At 32.7% G+C, this 14923-nt stretch overlaps 2 protein-coding genes across 15 annotated transcripts in view; one reads left to right on the forward strand and one right to left on the reverse strand.

Annotated features, from left to right (window-relative positions):
- Nucleotides 1-10548, reverse strand: part of LOC106460466 (NEDD8-conjugating enzyme UBE2F-like) — a 28815-nt gene extending 18267 nt beyond the window's left edge. For 3 of the 14 annotated variants that reach the window (XR_002610785.1, XM_022387191.1, XM_022387203.1), the window contains exons 1-2: nucleotides 10483-10530; nucleotides 3353-3490 (exon numbers count right to left, since the gene is read on the reverse strand). Coding sequence is in view for 13 of the 14 variants with exons in the window: in XM_022387191.1 (XP_022242899.1) it covers nucleotides 3353-3490; nucleotides 10483-10498 (154 nt within the window). In the remaining variant the exon portion in view is untranslated. The other 11 variants (XM_022387193.1, XM_022387194.1, XM_022387198.1 and 8 more) reach the window with 11 other exon arrangements.
- Nucleotides 10549-10721: 173 nt separating this feature from the next.
- Nucleotides 10722-14923, forward strand: part of LOC106460468 (vacuolar protein-sorting-associated protein 25-like) — a 13266-nt gene continuing 9064 nt past the window's right edge. The window contains exons 1-3 of the mRNA XM_013920164.2: nucleotides 10722-10800; nucleotides 12775-12920; nucleotides 13262-13315. Coding sequence (XP_013775618.1) covers nucleotides 10751-10800; nucleotides 12775-12920; nucleotides 13262-13315 — 250 coding nt within the window. The 5' untranslated portion in view covers nucleotides 10722-10750. The remainder of the gene's footprint in view (nucleotides 10801-12774; nucleotides 12921-13261; nucleotides 13316-14923) is intronic.

Consider the following 14923-nt stretch of genomic DNA (forward strand, 5'->3'; position numbering starts at 1 on the left):
ATGATACACGTGCAATTTCAGGGCCATTTCATGAGTGTGTTACCTTGGGTTAGACTCAACCAACATCTTCAGAGCATCAATATCACTTCCAACATGTCGGGCCCCTGCCATCACAGTTTTTAAGGCTAAAGTTACCTGAATGAAATTTGCTGAACCATCATTGACACTTATGAATGGTCAAAACATTTCCATAAACTTCTTTGATATTCTTTGTGGCTACAGTGGTGTTGTTTCCCTTCTTGTATTTAAATAGCATTACATGCTGAATGTGTGTCTTGTCATGTGCCATAACTATAAGGGATTAGAGTGTACTAAACTTTACATATTATATAGGCTACACTAACATGATGTTTAAGTGGTTCATTTAACTATTATACGTAATGTAAATATTTTTTTTTGGGGGGGTAATGATAGTGTTCCAAAAATGATGTTAATTTCCTGATGACCTAATACTTCTTACTTCAAGAGAAACAGAGCAGATTCAGTGAGTAGTCTAATATTTGAAAAATGAAATGTTGATGTTCTACTACAATATGTTACCCACTTAGATAATGTGGACCAGGAAAACATTTTTTTTCTTCAATGAAAATAATATAAACATTATTTTCAGTCAGAGAGAAGACTGAAGCATTCCATAAAATATTAAGAGTGAAAAGAGCTGAAACACGGTTGGATTTAATTCAATGACACAACTAGGTTAAAAACAACAAAGTTTCAATTATCTTGTATAAAAAAGCTAAAAAGTTACATTTATCAAACTGTGATTAATTTTCACAGCACGTGACAGTAAATATTAGAAGGGATAACAAGTTTTAGAAACTGATTCAGATTTCATCTTAAAGCAGATTTTATTATGAGTAATTAATTTGAGTTTTGATATTTTATGTATCAATCAGAATTTTTTTCTTCACTTGCATTACTAGATCATCAATTTCTGCTACATGTATTCAGCAGTAACTATCAGGCACTGCTATACAAATTAAGCAAACGTATAGATGGACTGGACCCTATTCCTTAAAACAAGAGAGAAAGAATATTATAAAATTCACCTTTGAACTATATATTAAAGATTCTGTGTTGTTGTAGGATTATTACAATTACCTAATGTTAATAAGTAAGAGAAAAATCAGTGTGACACAATACACAACATGGAAGATGTATTTTGTCTATCATATCCTCATATGGAGTCTGTTGTTGAAATGGGTAGTGGAAACACGGGATATATGATGTGACTTGCATTGATACTATTGTTTTCTTAAGATGAATTAAAACTTGTGCTTCAAGAACACCTAGTAACACCATATATGTTTTTCTAAATATGTTCCATATTTTTTTTTAAAAACCTGTATTAATTGTAAAAGCTGTACAGGTTTTGTGGTTCTCCCACAAAATAAATTTACAACCTACTTTATATTGGCCACAGTCAAGGATATAAGACCTATGGTACTAATAAAAATACACTGTGAAAAACATTATATATTAATTTTCAAACAGAATCTGTACCAAAGAGTAATTATTAAAGCACATATTAAGCAATAAATCAATTAGATGTTAATTCTTTAACATCTGCAAGCATGACAGATTTTTTGACAATATTATTTCTTAACAGCCAACTTGCAAGGAAAGACATCCATGTTTAACCAACTTTACATATTTTGTCACAATCAAGACTAAGGATGTTATATACTTCACAAATGTCTATATATGAATTTTTGTCAAAAGAATGAATACAAGACACATAAAAGCAATATGAAAACCCCAGGGCCATTGACATTCAAATGGATGGCTTCCTAGATGTTACACCAACTATGTGATTGATTTAGAAAGCATAACTGACATCTCAAACTTTGAAAATGCAAGCTTCTTGCTCAATATGATGCAAAAAATATTGACTTTTTGTAAAGAGGAAATAAATGCACTTTTTTTATCATGGAGTGGCTGATAAGACTCATAAACTTTCCACTGAGCAGATGCTTGCGCAGTTAAATGTAAACAACCCACTAGTAATAAACTTCCATCAATTTCAGAAATAAACAGCTGTGAGAAAACTGTTTTCTGAGTAGAAGAAACATGTCAAGCATCTTCTACCAAATGTCTAGATAGCACTGAACAACAAAACCAAAATATTATGAAAGTGCAGGGTGAGATGAAGATGCCTTTGCTAGTGATATAGTAAATAATGAAGTTGAGATAGGTAATATGACAAACATGAAATTTTGCAGATATAGCACTATACTGCCAAGAATGGGTCCCATAAAGGCTGTATTTAGCCCTGCTATAAATTTCAATCACTGGAACATGCATGATAGTCTGCCATGTACAAACTGCAAAAACACCTTTTTTACCTTATAATAATGTTATTAATTGAAAAATTGAGGATAAATTTCATATGTGAAATTACAATGTTATTTCTGTAACCTGCAAAATCACACATATAGTAAACATAAAACATGAATGTGATGTGAAAGAGTACATAGAGATGTAAATTGTTTAAATCCACAATATCCATGTTATGCTGTCACTAGAACCCAGTCATCAGTGTTATCAGAACTACTGACATGATCTTCAAAGTGTCCAGAAACCATACAAGTGTTACTGGACTGATGCTGCATATTTAGGCATGTCTTCTGGTCAGTCTTAAAACAAGGAGTACCAATTTTAGTGTCACTGTATTACAAATGTCAGAGTAGCCAAGTTTTTCAGCATTCATAATGACGTCCATTACTATTATGCCATGAGCACATGTACATACCACATTCCTGTTCATGTACAATGTGTCTTTTGTCCTGTTACATATAATCTAGTGGTACATGCACCTGCTTGATATTAAAGTTCAGCTTTTTTGTGTATAAATGACATATTTTTGGTGGAAATTGATAAAATACTCATAATATACACTTCATATTGACAACACATTGCACAAATCTTCAAACTGACTTGCTGCGAGACAGGTTTGTAGCAAGATAACTGAAAACAATGCTTACCATTTCCTTTCTCAGTACTTTATTGTTCACTGGATTTTTGGGCTAAGGATGGCCCTTAAAGGGACCCATCCTTCATCAACTGCAAGGGTTAGATGTTGAATTAATCCACGGTATACAATGATACTCTACTTGACCAACTTGTAAGCATATCAAAAATATTCTTACTGAATTCTTTATATCTTTACTAGTCTATAATTAACATAAATGTCAAACTCAAAATAAATTAGTGCAATAAATAAATTTACAAAAACATGTAAACAAAGAAACTTTTCACATGAATTAGCTGTTAATGAACCACAAAAAGTTTATATAATGTAAACAAATGTCTGTGAATTAGCATCCATGGTCTGAAAAGTTAAAAATCAAACCTTTAACAAGCAGTCTGTCCCTAACAGAAGCTCTGCGTCTGGAAATAAGACTGTCATTATGAGAATTCTTTCCTTTTCTCTCTTCAGCTTCTTTTTTCAATTTAGATAAGGTGATCATAATTGATATTTTGATAAAATCTGAAAAACAAACAAACAAAAAACATACTGCAAGCAAGCAATATAACTTAAGCTTTCAATAATAAACATTAACATTAAACATCACACTGTATATTAGCCCTATAATTAGAGGATGGGGATTCATATGGACCCTATAAATTTTTAACTACAATTTCCTAAACTTTTTTATATACCAAGTTACTTGTGGATCTGTAGCTAATAACAAATGAACCCCAAAACCATCAATATTGCAATTAATCCCATTAATTACTATTAAGTTCCCTATGTGGCTTACACAAAGATTTCACCAGTTTTCGTCAATTCATTACATCATTGCTGTATCACTTGATATAATTCAGTAGTACAGGGGGTAATTTCATGGTTTACAAAAAGCTTCAGTGAAAAAAATTTATATTATTTAATTGTCAAACATTCTGATGTAAAAACTAGGAATTTTATAATATAAAATGGCAGGGCTACCAAACATATCTCTGACATTTAGAAGCCAGCAATAAATCAAATGGTTCAGGATAATACAATAGCTTAACCCAATAAAGGAGCAAGAGGTCATCCTTGCTTTCCCCAAAGAAAATTTGTAAACAAATTATAAATTTTAAACATAAATACAGTCACTCCTTTTGTTATGCAATATAATGTTTACAATACTTTGAAAATGAACCATTCACGTAACCTTTTCTGTGTAATGTAAAATTCATTAAGTAAATGGTAACTTTCAGCACCAACTCTTACAACCATGTCTTAGTAACCAACAGCCTACTTAAAAAATAGCATTTATAGGTTGGTGGTCAAATATCTAAGAGACTATGTAGTCTTTCAGTGATGTTTAATTACATCACAAATATTACTGTATATCTATACGAAAACATTTTTTTTTTCTAATGAACAATTCATTAAATATTCCTGGATGTCAGGTCACACTTTTTAAATGCAATGACAACCTAACGACTGGGATTCAACAAGCCTTGTAAAAAAGGACATTATTTGAAGGATAATCCATGGCAGGGTGACACTATGTTGAGAAGTATAAGAGGAACCTAAATATTAGCATTAAATCTCATTGTTCCTTCATGTACAAAGTAATATTTCTAGTCTTTCCATCAGTGGTATAACTAGAAAAGATAGGCCCTACATTTATTACAATTCTAGCTTATTGATATCATTAATTTAACAGAACAATGTAACTGCCCTTTAGTTCAAACAAATTAAATTGTGCCTCTCCTCTTGATGGCAAAAATGAAATATATGGCAATTTATAAAATTAAATAAGTGTGTATGAACAATAATTATGTATAAGATGTGACGTATGGAAGAAAAACAATATAGTTAAACGATTGATTGATATCCCAGTCAGATGAATTACAGGTAATCCTAAAATAACAAGACTCATAGTATCAGTGGTATAGGAGAAAGGATTCAACTAATTTGTAACGTGAACTGGACTATGAGTATCGACTAAACTAATGAAACTTATATAATAATACTCAAATAACTACCGATAATAATATTAATAGTATTCAAAAACCAGAATATAACATCTTATCTTTCCAAATTTGGCAGACTGTGTGTCAAAATGTGTGGGCTCCCAAACTCGAGGTGAGGCCCAATGAATATCAGCTCCTTGGATGATCAATCTCCAGACAAAGTAAAACAGAAAATCTTCCCATGGAGTACAGCAACCTGAAGCCAGTGTAAATGTGCGAATAGAACATATAACCTCCGAAGTGGTAACATAGTATTCATAATGCAAAATGAATAAGCAAACACAACTGTGTTGGCAGAAAGAAAAGTTTTTGTAATGAAGTAATAAGTTCCGTAATCAGATAGAAATATAAAATAATTTCACTTCGGAATAACTCAACAAGTTACAAATATCACTATTAAATAATAAAGAGTAAACTTGTTGAGAGAAAAAAATAATACACTTGAAGAGAACACAAACAAAATGTTAGAACATGAGTACTGCCAAACTCAAAGAGAGAGAAAGTCAGCAGAATTGAATAGAGGGAGTCATATTCGTCAAGAGAGTATGCTGCACTCTTATTGGTGGATGGTTATTGGATGCAAGATGCATTGTAATCAGTCAACTCCAGATGAAGCAGACAAAATCAGGATTTTGCTAGCCAAAAAGACACCATCAGCAGGATCTGACAAAGAGTGACACATATCAAAGCAAAGACACTAGTAAGAAGACAAAGAGGGGGATAGGTGAGACCAGTCCTGGCTGAGAGCACTGATTGTAAAGACTGAAGGATGAGGAACTGGGAACAGAAAAAGGGAAGTTTGTTGTTGAGACGAGTGGCAAAGACACTGATGAGAGATAAACCCAATGAAAAACCTGAGGGTGGAGAGACAACTCTGTGGGTAGAATACCATCCAGTCAAAAGAGGCAACCTGTCACAGGCACATGACAATCAGCGAAACAATCTCAATGAGAATGAGCCCAAAACAGCATGTGGAAAAAAAAAAGTCCTGGAACTGGAACAATCTTTGATGGTTGATATAAGAAATCACAGTGGAATTGTCAGAGTAGAGTATGACTAACCAGTCTATAAAATGAGGAAGGAAATGGGAACATGCCCAACAGAAGGCAAGAAATTTAAAGGCAGCATTGCACAGTAAACACTCCTCCAGAGCCAACATGCCAAAAGTCTTGTAGTTGTTCAGAGACACACCCCAGTCTAACAAAAAAGCATATGAGAAGAGATAGAGATTCAGTTGGGTGGGAGAGCACCATGTTGTTGGCAGAGTCAAGCCACCACGACAAGGAGCAAGTGTGTGTGCAGCGTAAAGGAAGGAGTGGTTTGAGGGAAGCCAGAGTTCCCAAGAGCAAAAACCACATGCACAGGGTGCAAAAGAAAAGCACAAATCTTGGTGATAAGAAATTCTATTGCTTCTAGGAAATGTAGGGAAGGCTGAGACAAATTGTGATGTTTGAAGAACACGTCCAGACATATCAAATATAGGTCGGACATGAAAAAAAAGACTTGAAAAACTGAGCCAAGCAGTCTCCTACAGAAGAATTCAGGTGTGAGAGGAGTCCTCCCAAGAAGGAACAAGGAGAAGCCAATCATCTTAGTGATAATGGAGCCTCAGCCACAATCTATGGATAAGACAAGTGAATGCTCCCATGACTCAATTAAGCACATAAGGATCAGGCACAATGCCAAAAGGAAGAGCAGGGAACTGGAAGAGTTAACCTCCAATAGAAAAAACAAAGAAAATGTCTGGAGAATGGGATGATTAAAATGTGCAAAAAAAGTTGTCTTAAATATCAATCTTGGTCACCCACAGTCTGGGTGTAAAGAACCACTGGAGAGAAAAGAAAATCTCAGTACAGAACCAAGGAATGATAAGAAATCAGTTGAGATATGACAGGTCGATAACCTGACTCCAGTTCCTAGTCTTCCTGGAGACCACAAAAAGATGAGAGTAATAACCAAGTGTATAGGTAAATTCCCTCTCGATGACATTCTTGTCCAAAAGATCCGAGATCACATCTTTGAGATACTGAAGATAAAAGGGTAATGGAAACAGAAAAGAGGAGGAGGTGAAGAGAAGTGCAGAGATAAGACTGTGAGTGAGAATGTGAAGAAACCATCTACTGGACTAAAAAAAAAGAGACCAAAGGCTGGCAAAGAGAGACTGACAGGCCCCCACAAGATAGTCCCCAATGATATTAGTAAAGACCCTGACATCAGTAAGTGGGAGGACAGGAAGCTGAAAAGGGAACATGGGATTAAGCAGGCCTAGGAACAGAATGGTGAGATTGAGAAAGACAAGAAATCATAGTAGATAATGAGGTACAAAAATTGGGAACTAGAAAAGAAAATAGAAGTTAAGGTGTCCACCCCCAATCAGGTAACAGAGATTCCAAAAACTAGGAATCAAGGAACAGAAATGAAGAATGGCTGTAAGCCAGGACAAAAGAGTAAAGTAGATGAGGAGGATGAAGCATGTTAGTATAGGTGTGCAGTTGTTCAAGAAACAAGTCTGCATGGATTCTAATGTCAGGTGAAGGAGGGAAGCCAAAGAAGTCTTGAGTATGGATTTCATGTACTAAAGCATGGGATGAATCAAATGACAGAGGGGAAAAGAACATACCCACAAAATCATGTCAAGGAAGATATTATAAGGGTGAGGACTTTCCTTTATAGATAAAGCAAACTCTTGTGGGGGAAATAGCGAGTCAAACTGTATCATCCTCAAATTAAGGAGAAGGAACACATGCTGAATGGATGGAAGGAGGAAACCCAGTATGCATGAAAAAAACTCAAGACACATTGAAGAATTGCTATCACATCCTTCACAGACTTCAGTGACGTATAAGTGAAGCTACTTCTTCATCCATGTGAGATGATGACAAATTAGTTGATATAATAGTTAAATGTTTTGTACAATCATCTTCAGGTCCCTGTTAAAGAGTTCAAATTATATCTAGACATTCCCTCTCTGTTACAAAGAATTTATGTTCATTGTGAAGCAGAACACAGCTAGCATGAAAAAAAAAAAAACAACTTCAAGATTATCAGGAACTAAACCTACATCTGAAGCATCATTACAGACTTCTAAGTTTTTCTGAAAATCAGGAAATTTCAAGATTGGCTCATCAGACAAGTAGTTTGTTAACAACTGAAAGACATTTTGACAAGCTGAATACCACAAAGTAGAATAGATTTTCTAGTTAGCTTTGTCAAAGAATCAACCAAAGTAGCACAATTTGAGATACCTATTGTAATATACAATTATTCAAGAAATTCTCTCACCTGTTTAATTCTCTTGGGCACAGTGACTTTTTTTGACAGCTTCTTTTTTTTTTTTATATCAGGATCCACTTTTAACCATCAAGAGTTATGTCCAAGGAAGGGAAATTCAGATCTACAGAAATTACATTTGTCCAATTAATTTAGACCAGCTCAGATAAACCTATCAAATACTATTTAAAGGTCTAACAAATGGTGCTCAAATGTAGAAGCTATAATTATGTCACCTAATATGTATATACTAATACACACTTGTACAATCCAACCTATATAAATGCTAGGGGGGCACTGAAACTTTACAAGTGATGATATAATAAATGTAGTATAGGATCAACTAGCCCAGAGCCAAGTGCATAAAATTTGTTACGAAAGTAAAAATATCGATTCAAAATAAAACTTAAATCATTTCTGAATTAAGCTATTTTCTGTTATATCACCAACATTTCTAATAAAAAAACTTCTTTAATCAACAGAGACTCTAAATTAAGAAATCAACAAATATTTTTCCAGTTTTGTTGTCCATACATTTCATTTTATAGTTCCAGTATAGACCAAGAACAATATTAGGTTATACTTTTGTTGCTAAACAATATGACATAAAAGCCATTGTTGGAAGGCAGTATTACCAAAACACACTGGCATTTCTATATATTAGAAGTTCTTAATCTAACTGATTTTTCCAATAATTATTCTGTGAATATGACACAAATTTATTTTACGAATGACCTTAATTTTGATTGGCTCATAAAAGAACTTACCAATGTTTGACTGCCCTAACTGCACTTTTCTGCCTCTTTGTTGGTCAAGCTTGAATTTGCAAAATATATTTATTTAGTTAGCTAAGAAATTTGAGGTTAGAATATACTATTAGGTGGGGATGGTAGTACTTTCCCCATCATTTTTGATGGGCTATACATCAGTAATTCTTTTACAACTTTGTTATCCTCTGAAATATTCCAGGTGCATTACACATATCAAATGGCAAAATGGAAGTCACAGACAATAGCTTCAACTAGCTCAATACCAACACACTGAGGAATCCCAGGAACTGTTTATTAACATACAATGTTGCACCAGGCAGTTCATAAATACTGAATAAATGGATTCAAATGCTGGACATCAAGTCCAATCGGGCAATTCAAAACTGTTAATCCAAAATGTATCTTTTTTTTTACTTGAGAGTGAGGTACCTAAGTACTGCAGTTCAACATATGTTGACATCACATTTACAATAATAAACATAACAGTATATTACAATCCAATAAAAAATAAAAAAATTTTACAAAACATGCGACTTTGGAATTATCGTAAGCTGTAGCTTAAGCTCAGACAAGATGATTGCACAAAATTCAAGGAGGAAACTTCTAAATTATTCATAGAAGGTTGTGTGTGTGTATAATGTGATAGGTATATAATGATATATTAATATATGTATCGATTTACATACCAACAGACACCTGCGAAGGAAGAAATAATTCTAACTCAATTCCTCAGAAGTGGTTGGCCTACAGAATAGATTGTGTTCAGCAAGTTCAGGTGTGGCACAAACTGCAACACTTAATGAGCTTAAAAGAAGTTAATCATCAGGGTTGAAAATAAGAAAAATATTTTTTTGGCAGACAGGTATTAGAACTACTAAAACTAAAAATAGGTAGTCTAACCCTAAACTAAGTCATAATAAATTAAACATAGGTCAAATGGCCCCTTGGAAATTGAAACGAAACTTACAAGTTAATATATAACAGAATGTAGGCCTATACATGTAATATGTTGTCTAAGTCATAGATATAATTATATCTATGGTACAAGTAGTCAATTAACAGTAACACTAGCAGATACAACTTCTTACACTTACAAGTTACAGTAAATGTTGTTATCTCCAAGTTAGAATACACGCATAATTATGATAACATTAAATTAATAAGCTATACAAAAGGAAATTATTAATTATAACTTAATATCAGTAATACTAAGGATTGCTAATTCATATAAATTTATGAGTATTACTATTAATAATAGTAATAACTAATACTGTAACAATAAAATTAATAGTAATACAACTTACAAGAAGTTAGGCTAATGCATCGCGTATATTTTGTGCAACATGAAAAATAAACTCTTAATAATTTTGGTAACGAAGATACTAATAGAAATTTGAATAATAGCTAAGTATTCTACCTAACTGAATTTTTCAACAGACCTGCAAATCTGCATCAATAAATACACCAATACCTAATTTGTAATCCATCTGATGCGAACAGTAACGAGAATAAACCCACACTTTACTTACAGCGCCTTCTACTTATATTTTATTGTAGAGGGAGTAAACAGATATAAAATATTGTAAGTTAAATGGTTCACAGAATAACAAATTATTCAAAAAATATAATTTTCCATGTTCTTCTTTACTATATTTTTTGTTATGAAATGATATTTTATGAAAATAAAATTAATAGTTTTTTAATAATTTTGAAAATGAAAAAGCTTGGGCAAATTAAAGATGGCGGAATTCGATTGGCCGTGGCAGTATAATTTTCCACCATTTTTTACGTATGTGTCTTTTGTTATGTTCGGGTTGAGTCTAAATTCTACAATATTTTAAAAACTTATTTGTTTATTTATTTTAGGTTAATAAATAAATTGGTGTCACGATAACAGAGATGCCAAAAACAAGTTTTGTTTTCCTGGAGGAAACTTCGAAGAGAACAAGCTATATTATTAGTATTACTAGATTTTACTGGTAGTTTGGTTATTTTTTCGACCCTGTACCAATGTCTGGCGATATATCACTAATTACTAGGAATTGAACTTTGAAGCATTGTTGATGCATCACCTTTTTTTTTTTTCCTATTTATACTTAAAGAATGAATTGTAGGATATTCAACATAGTTTTACTGGAGGGAAATATTGCTTTACTAATCTTTTGACATTATTTGAAGAGGTTACTGTTTATGTAATTTGTAAATAACTTTGATAAGGGTAACTATGTATAAGTGATGTATCTGCATTTTCAGAATCTATTTGACAAATCACCACACAACATACTTGCTTTAAAGAATAACGCTGTATTGTAGGTGTGGAGGATAGGTTAGCTCATTGGATAAAAGAAAGCAGGGATTATATATGAAGTTAGTCAAACTGGAGTAATGTCACAAACGGGATACCTCAGGCCTCCTCTTAGGACCTTTGCTCATTTTGATTAATATCAATGATGTAGGTGAAGGAATAGTCAATTAATTGTTTAAGTTTGCAAATGATACTAACGTTTTGAGTGTTGCTGTCTGTAATGAGGATGTTTCTGCTTTACAAAAGGATTTAAGTTGTTTGGTGAGTTAAGCGAATAAATGCCAGATGACTTTTAATTGTAATAAATGCAAGATAATGCATTTGGGATATGATAATTTTTATTATAATTATCATTGATGAGAATAACCTTAACAATGTTATGGAAGAGCAGGATGTTGGTGACTTGGTTGATCAGTCTCCTAATCCATCCAAACAGTGCGCTGTTGCTAGAGTAGGGCAAATAGGATTTTAGGTTGTATTTAAAGAAATGTTGAACATAAGTCTAAAGAAGTTATGATTTCATTTTATAGGTCACTGGGTAGACTTCATTTGGAGTATTGTGTTCAGTATCTTACTTTTATTAAAGAAGAACAGTGAATTGTTGGAATGGGTTTAAAAGATGGCTACTAGTATGATACCTGGGATTTAAAGGTTATTATACAAGGACAGATTAAGACCTCTGAAATTGTTTTATCATAAAAAAAAGAAAAGTTAGAGGGGATCTTATTGAGGTGTTTAAGGAAATTGGTAGTGTTCATGCAACATTTTTTTCATACTTAATGGTAAGAATGGTAGGACAAGTGAGCATATATATTTTAACAGAGTAGGAGCGATCTTCAGCAAAGACAGTTTTATTTATCTAACAGTGTGGTTGGCATTTGGTAACTATGGTAAATTTAAGGGAGTTTAAAGAGAAGGCTTGATAAATATATGATAAAGGTTTATTTTTACAGGACAGCATCAATGGGACAATATGCCCTTTGTTGTCCTTAAATACTATGATAAAAGAAAATTATACCAAAATGGGCCTTTAAAAATGAATAATAAAAGTATTGTTCTCTTCGTATATAATATCGTAAGAGAAAAACAGGAACTGACAAATATGCAATAAGAAGCTACTTGAATGTTACCATTTTGAGAAATTTTAGTTATAGAAGGTTTAAGCATAGAAAAACTAGAACCAACCTTATTCATTTCAAATTTTTAAGGACTTGAATAGTCTGTGAATGGTTTGTTTGAAATCCAGATTTAGGCTTTATCTTTGTTAATATTAACTTTGTTGTTGGTTGTAAAAGAGTTTGTGTTATAGTGCATTGTTAACTATTAACTTAAAATAACATTTGTTGGATATTATATGAAAAACTAAATTTAGCTTGAGATGGTGATCTTAAATAATTGAAAATGAAGAAATGGTCTTGTATCCCATTGATTGTTATGTTTTTACTGTATCTGTTTTAGACTACAACCTAACCTTGCTACCAGAGAGAAACAGCTAGAAGCATGGAGACATTTAATCCTAGAGTACCACAGAGCCCATAAAATGCATACCTTGGACATCACTGAAGCACAGAATAGTCCTTTATTTTATAATAAATCCTTAAAAAGTATCCTTTTGGTTTTGTCCATTTTCTCTAAAGCTCAAAAGTGGTTACAAATTAGTATTTCCATTGCGCATATGTTTTAGGTCTAATATAAAAATAAGTAACCCCTTTTATAGTATACGAAGGTAGGCTTGAAATATTATATAAACTTAGAACTTTTAGATGCTCATTAATCGAAAGCAGAATTCTTTGTGATGTAATCATAAAGATACAAAACTTACTAATATAAATTAGAAATACACAGTTGTGGTTATCATATTAATAGACTTTAGATTGATATCCCTTTCAATACATATAAACCTAATACTTTCAAGTCTTTGTAATAATCCTTCACCAGTTGATAGGAAAACTTTCAGTGGAGACAATATTTGTGGTATTAGAAGATTTACGTAAGAGAGGTAATGTTAATTTTTAAATCTGTCATCTTTTAGGTGTATCTTGAGAGTAATCATTTCAACTGAAGAATTGCTTAGACTAAGTATATTTTATTGATCATCTTATATAGGCTGCATTTGCCTAATAGTTGCTTTTGGCAGTGGTATAATCCTCAGAATACTTTGAGAGATCTCATGCTTTTGTGACTCTTCTCTCTTCTACAAGATGTTCCTAGTATTTAATACTTAGCTAATCTAATAAATTATTGTTAATAAATGAAGATCAATGAAGACCTATCATTTTTCAATATATATGTTAAAGTTATCCAAGGGGTTAAAATTTGTACAATGCAAGACTTTGATAAAAGATTTGACACGTACAATCTAGAGCTTCGTATGTTAAAAAAGAAAAATTTTGACCATATAGTGTTCATATCAGAGAACAAGAAAATGAAACACCTTCCAACTCATGGGGAAAAGAGTTATTACAAGCCTCTGCTCACACTAGCCAGTCGCCACACTTGCAAATGCGAAGCTAAACTCAATGTGGCAAATCTAAATCACCCTTAATTCACCACAAAAATGAATGGAAATTCATTATTACTTTTTAAAGTAATCTTGACAACAAATAAGTCACCACTGAACATCACATCAAAGCACATGGTACAATCAGTGAGATACTTTATCGAGTGAAAATTTTAGACTTGTGACAATTTTCTTGACAGAAAATTTAAGGAATCTCTTTTCATTCAATCCAGACACCCTTCCATTAACAGGTACAATGCTTGGCCCCTATAATACTTTTTTTTTATTTAACTTTTACAGTTATTATCAGTAATTCTAACCCATTTAACATGCTTCATAGCATGCTTCATGTGTACTGTTCCTTTATATTATTGTAGTTCTATTGTCATTTCAGTTACTCTAATTCAAAATCAGTTTGGTACCTGTGACATTCATTGACCCTTGAAAAAAGGTGTAAGCCAGAACGACGGGTTGAATAAATTAACTTTTATCTGAAGTTGTGTGTCCTCTTCATTTAGAATAGAAATTCACCCACACAAATAAATATATAATACTACGACCACCCAGTAAATTGTCAACACATTTTAATATTTTTCTGGTTTAATTTCCCGTTTCCCTTTACCATATATGTGTGTACTGCATTGCTGATGTAGAATAGGCATCCTGCAGGTTATCTATTTTTTATGCGGAAACTTCTTTGTGAGACATTGAAGGGGTGATTTTACCCAATCGGAGATAGCCTTACTTAGGTCAAATCCAAGTTGCATAAAGATGGCATCCCAGGCTCCAGGAAACAAAAGTCAAAAGAAATCAAACCAATATTGTCTTTTTCCTGCCAGTCCTAGAAAAGAACAATAATGATAGCAATCAAGCATGCAGAAAAAAAAGTTTGATCGTGACCACTTGAGAACTGTTAAGGCTCATTGGTTCATGATTACATCGAGACTTTGTCAAAGATTTTATTTCTTACAGACCAGTGCATGTTTACTACAATTTTACAGTATTACAGCAAACTATTACTCACTATCTTAAAATTTTTATGTAAATCAGTATTGATGATAAGTGCAATGTTACATACTAGTAGTCATTTAGTTTATGTCTAGTCAT

Source organism: Limulus polyphemus, unplaced genomic scaffold (assembly GCF_000517525.1).
Source record: "Limulus polyphemus unplaced genomic scaffold, Limulus_polyphemus-2.1.2 Scaffold776, whole genome shotgun sequence".
Lineage (NCBI taxonomy): Eukaryota > Metazoa > Arthropoda > Merostomata > Xiphosura > Limulidae > Limulus > Limulus polyphemus.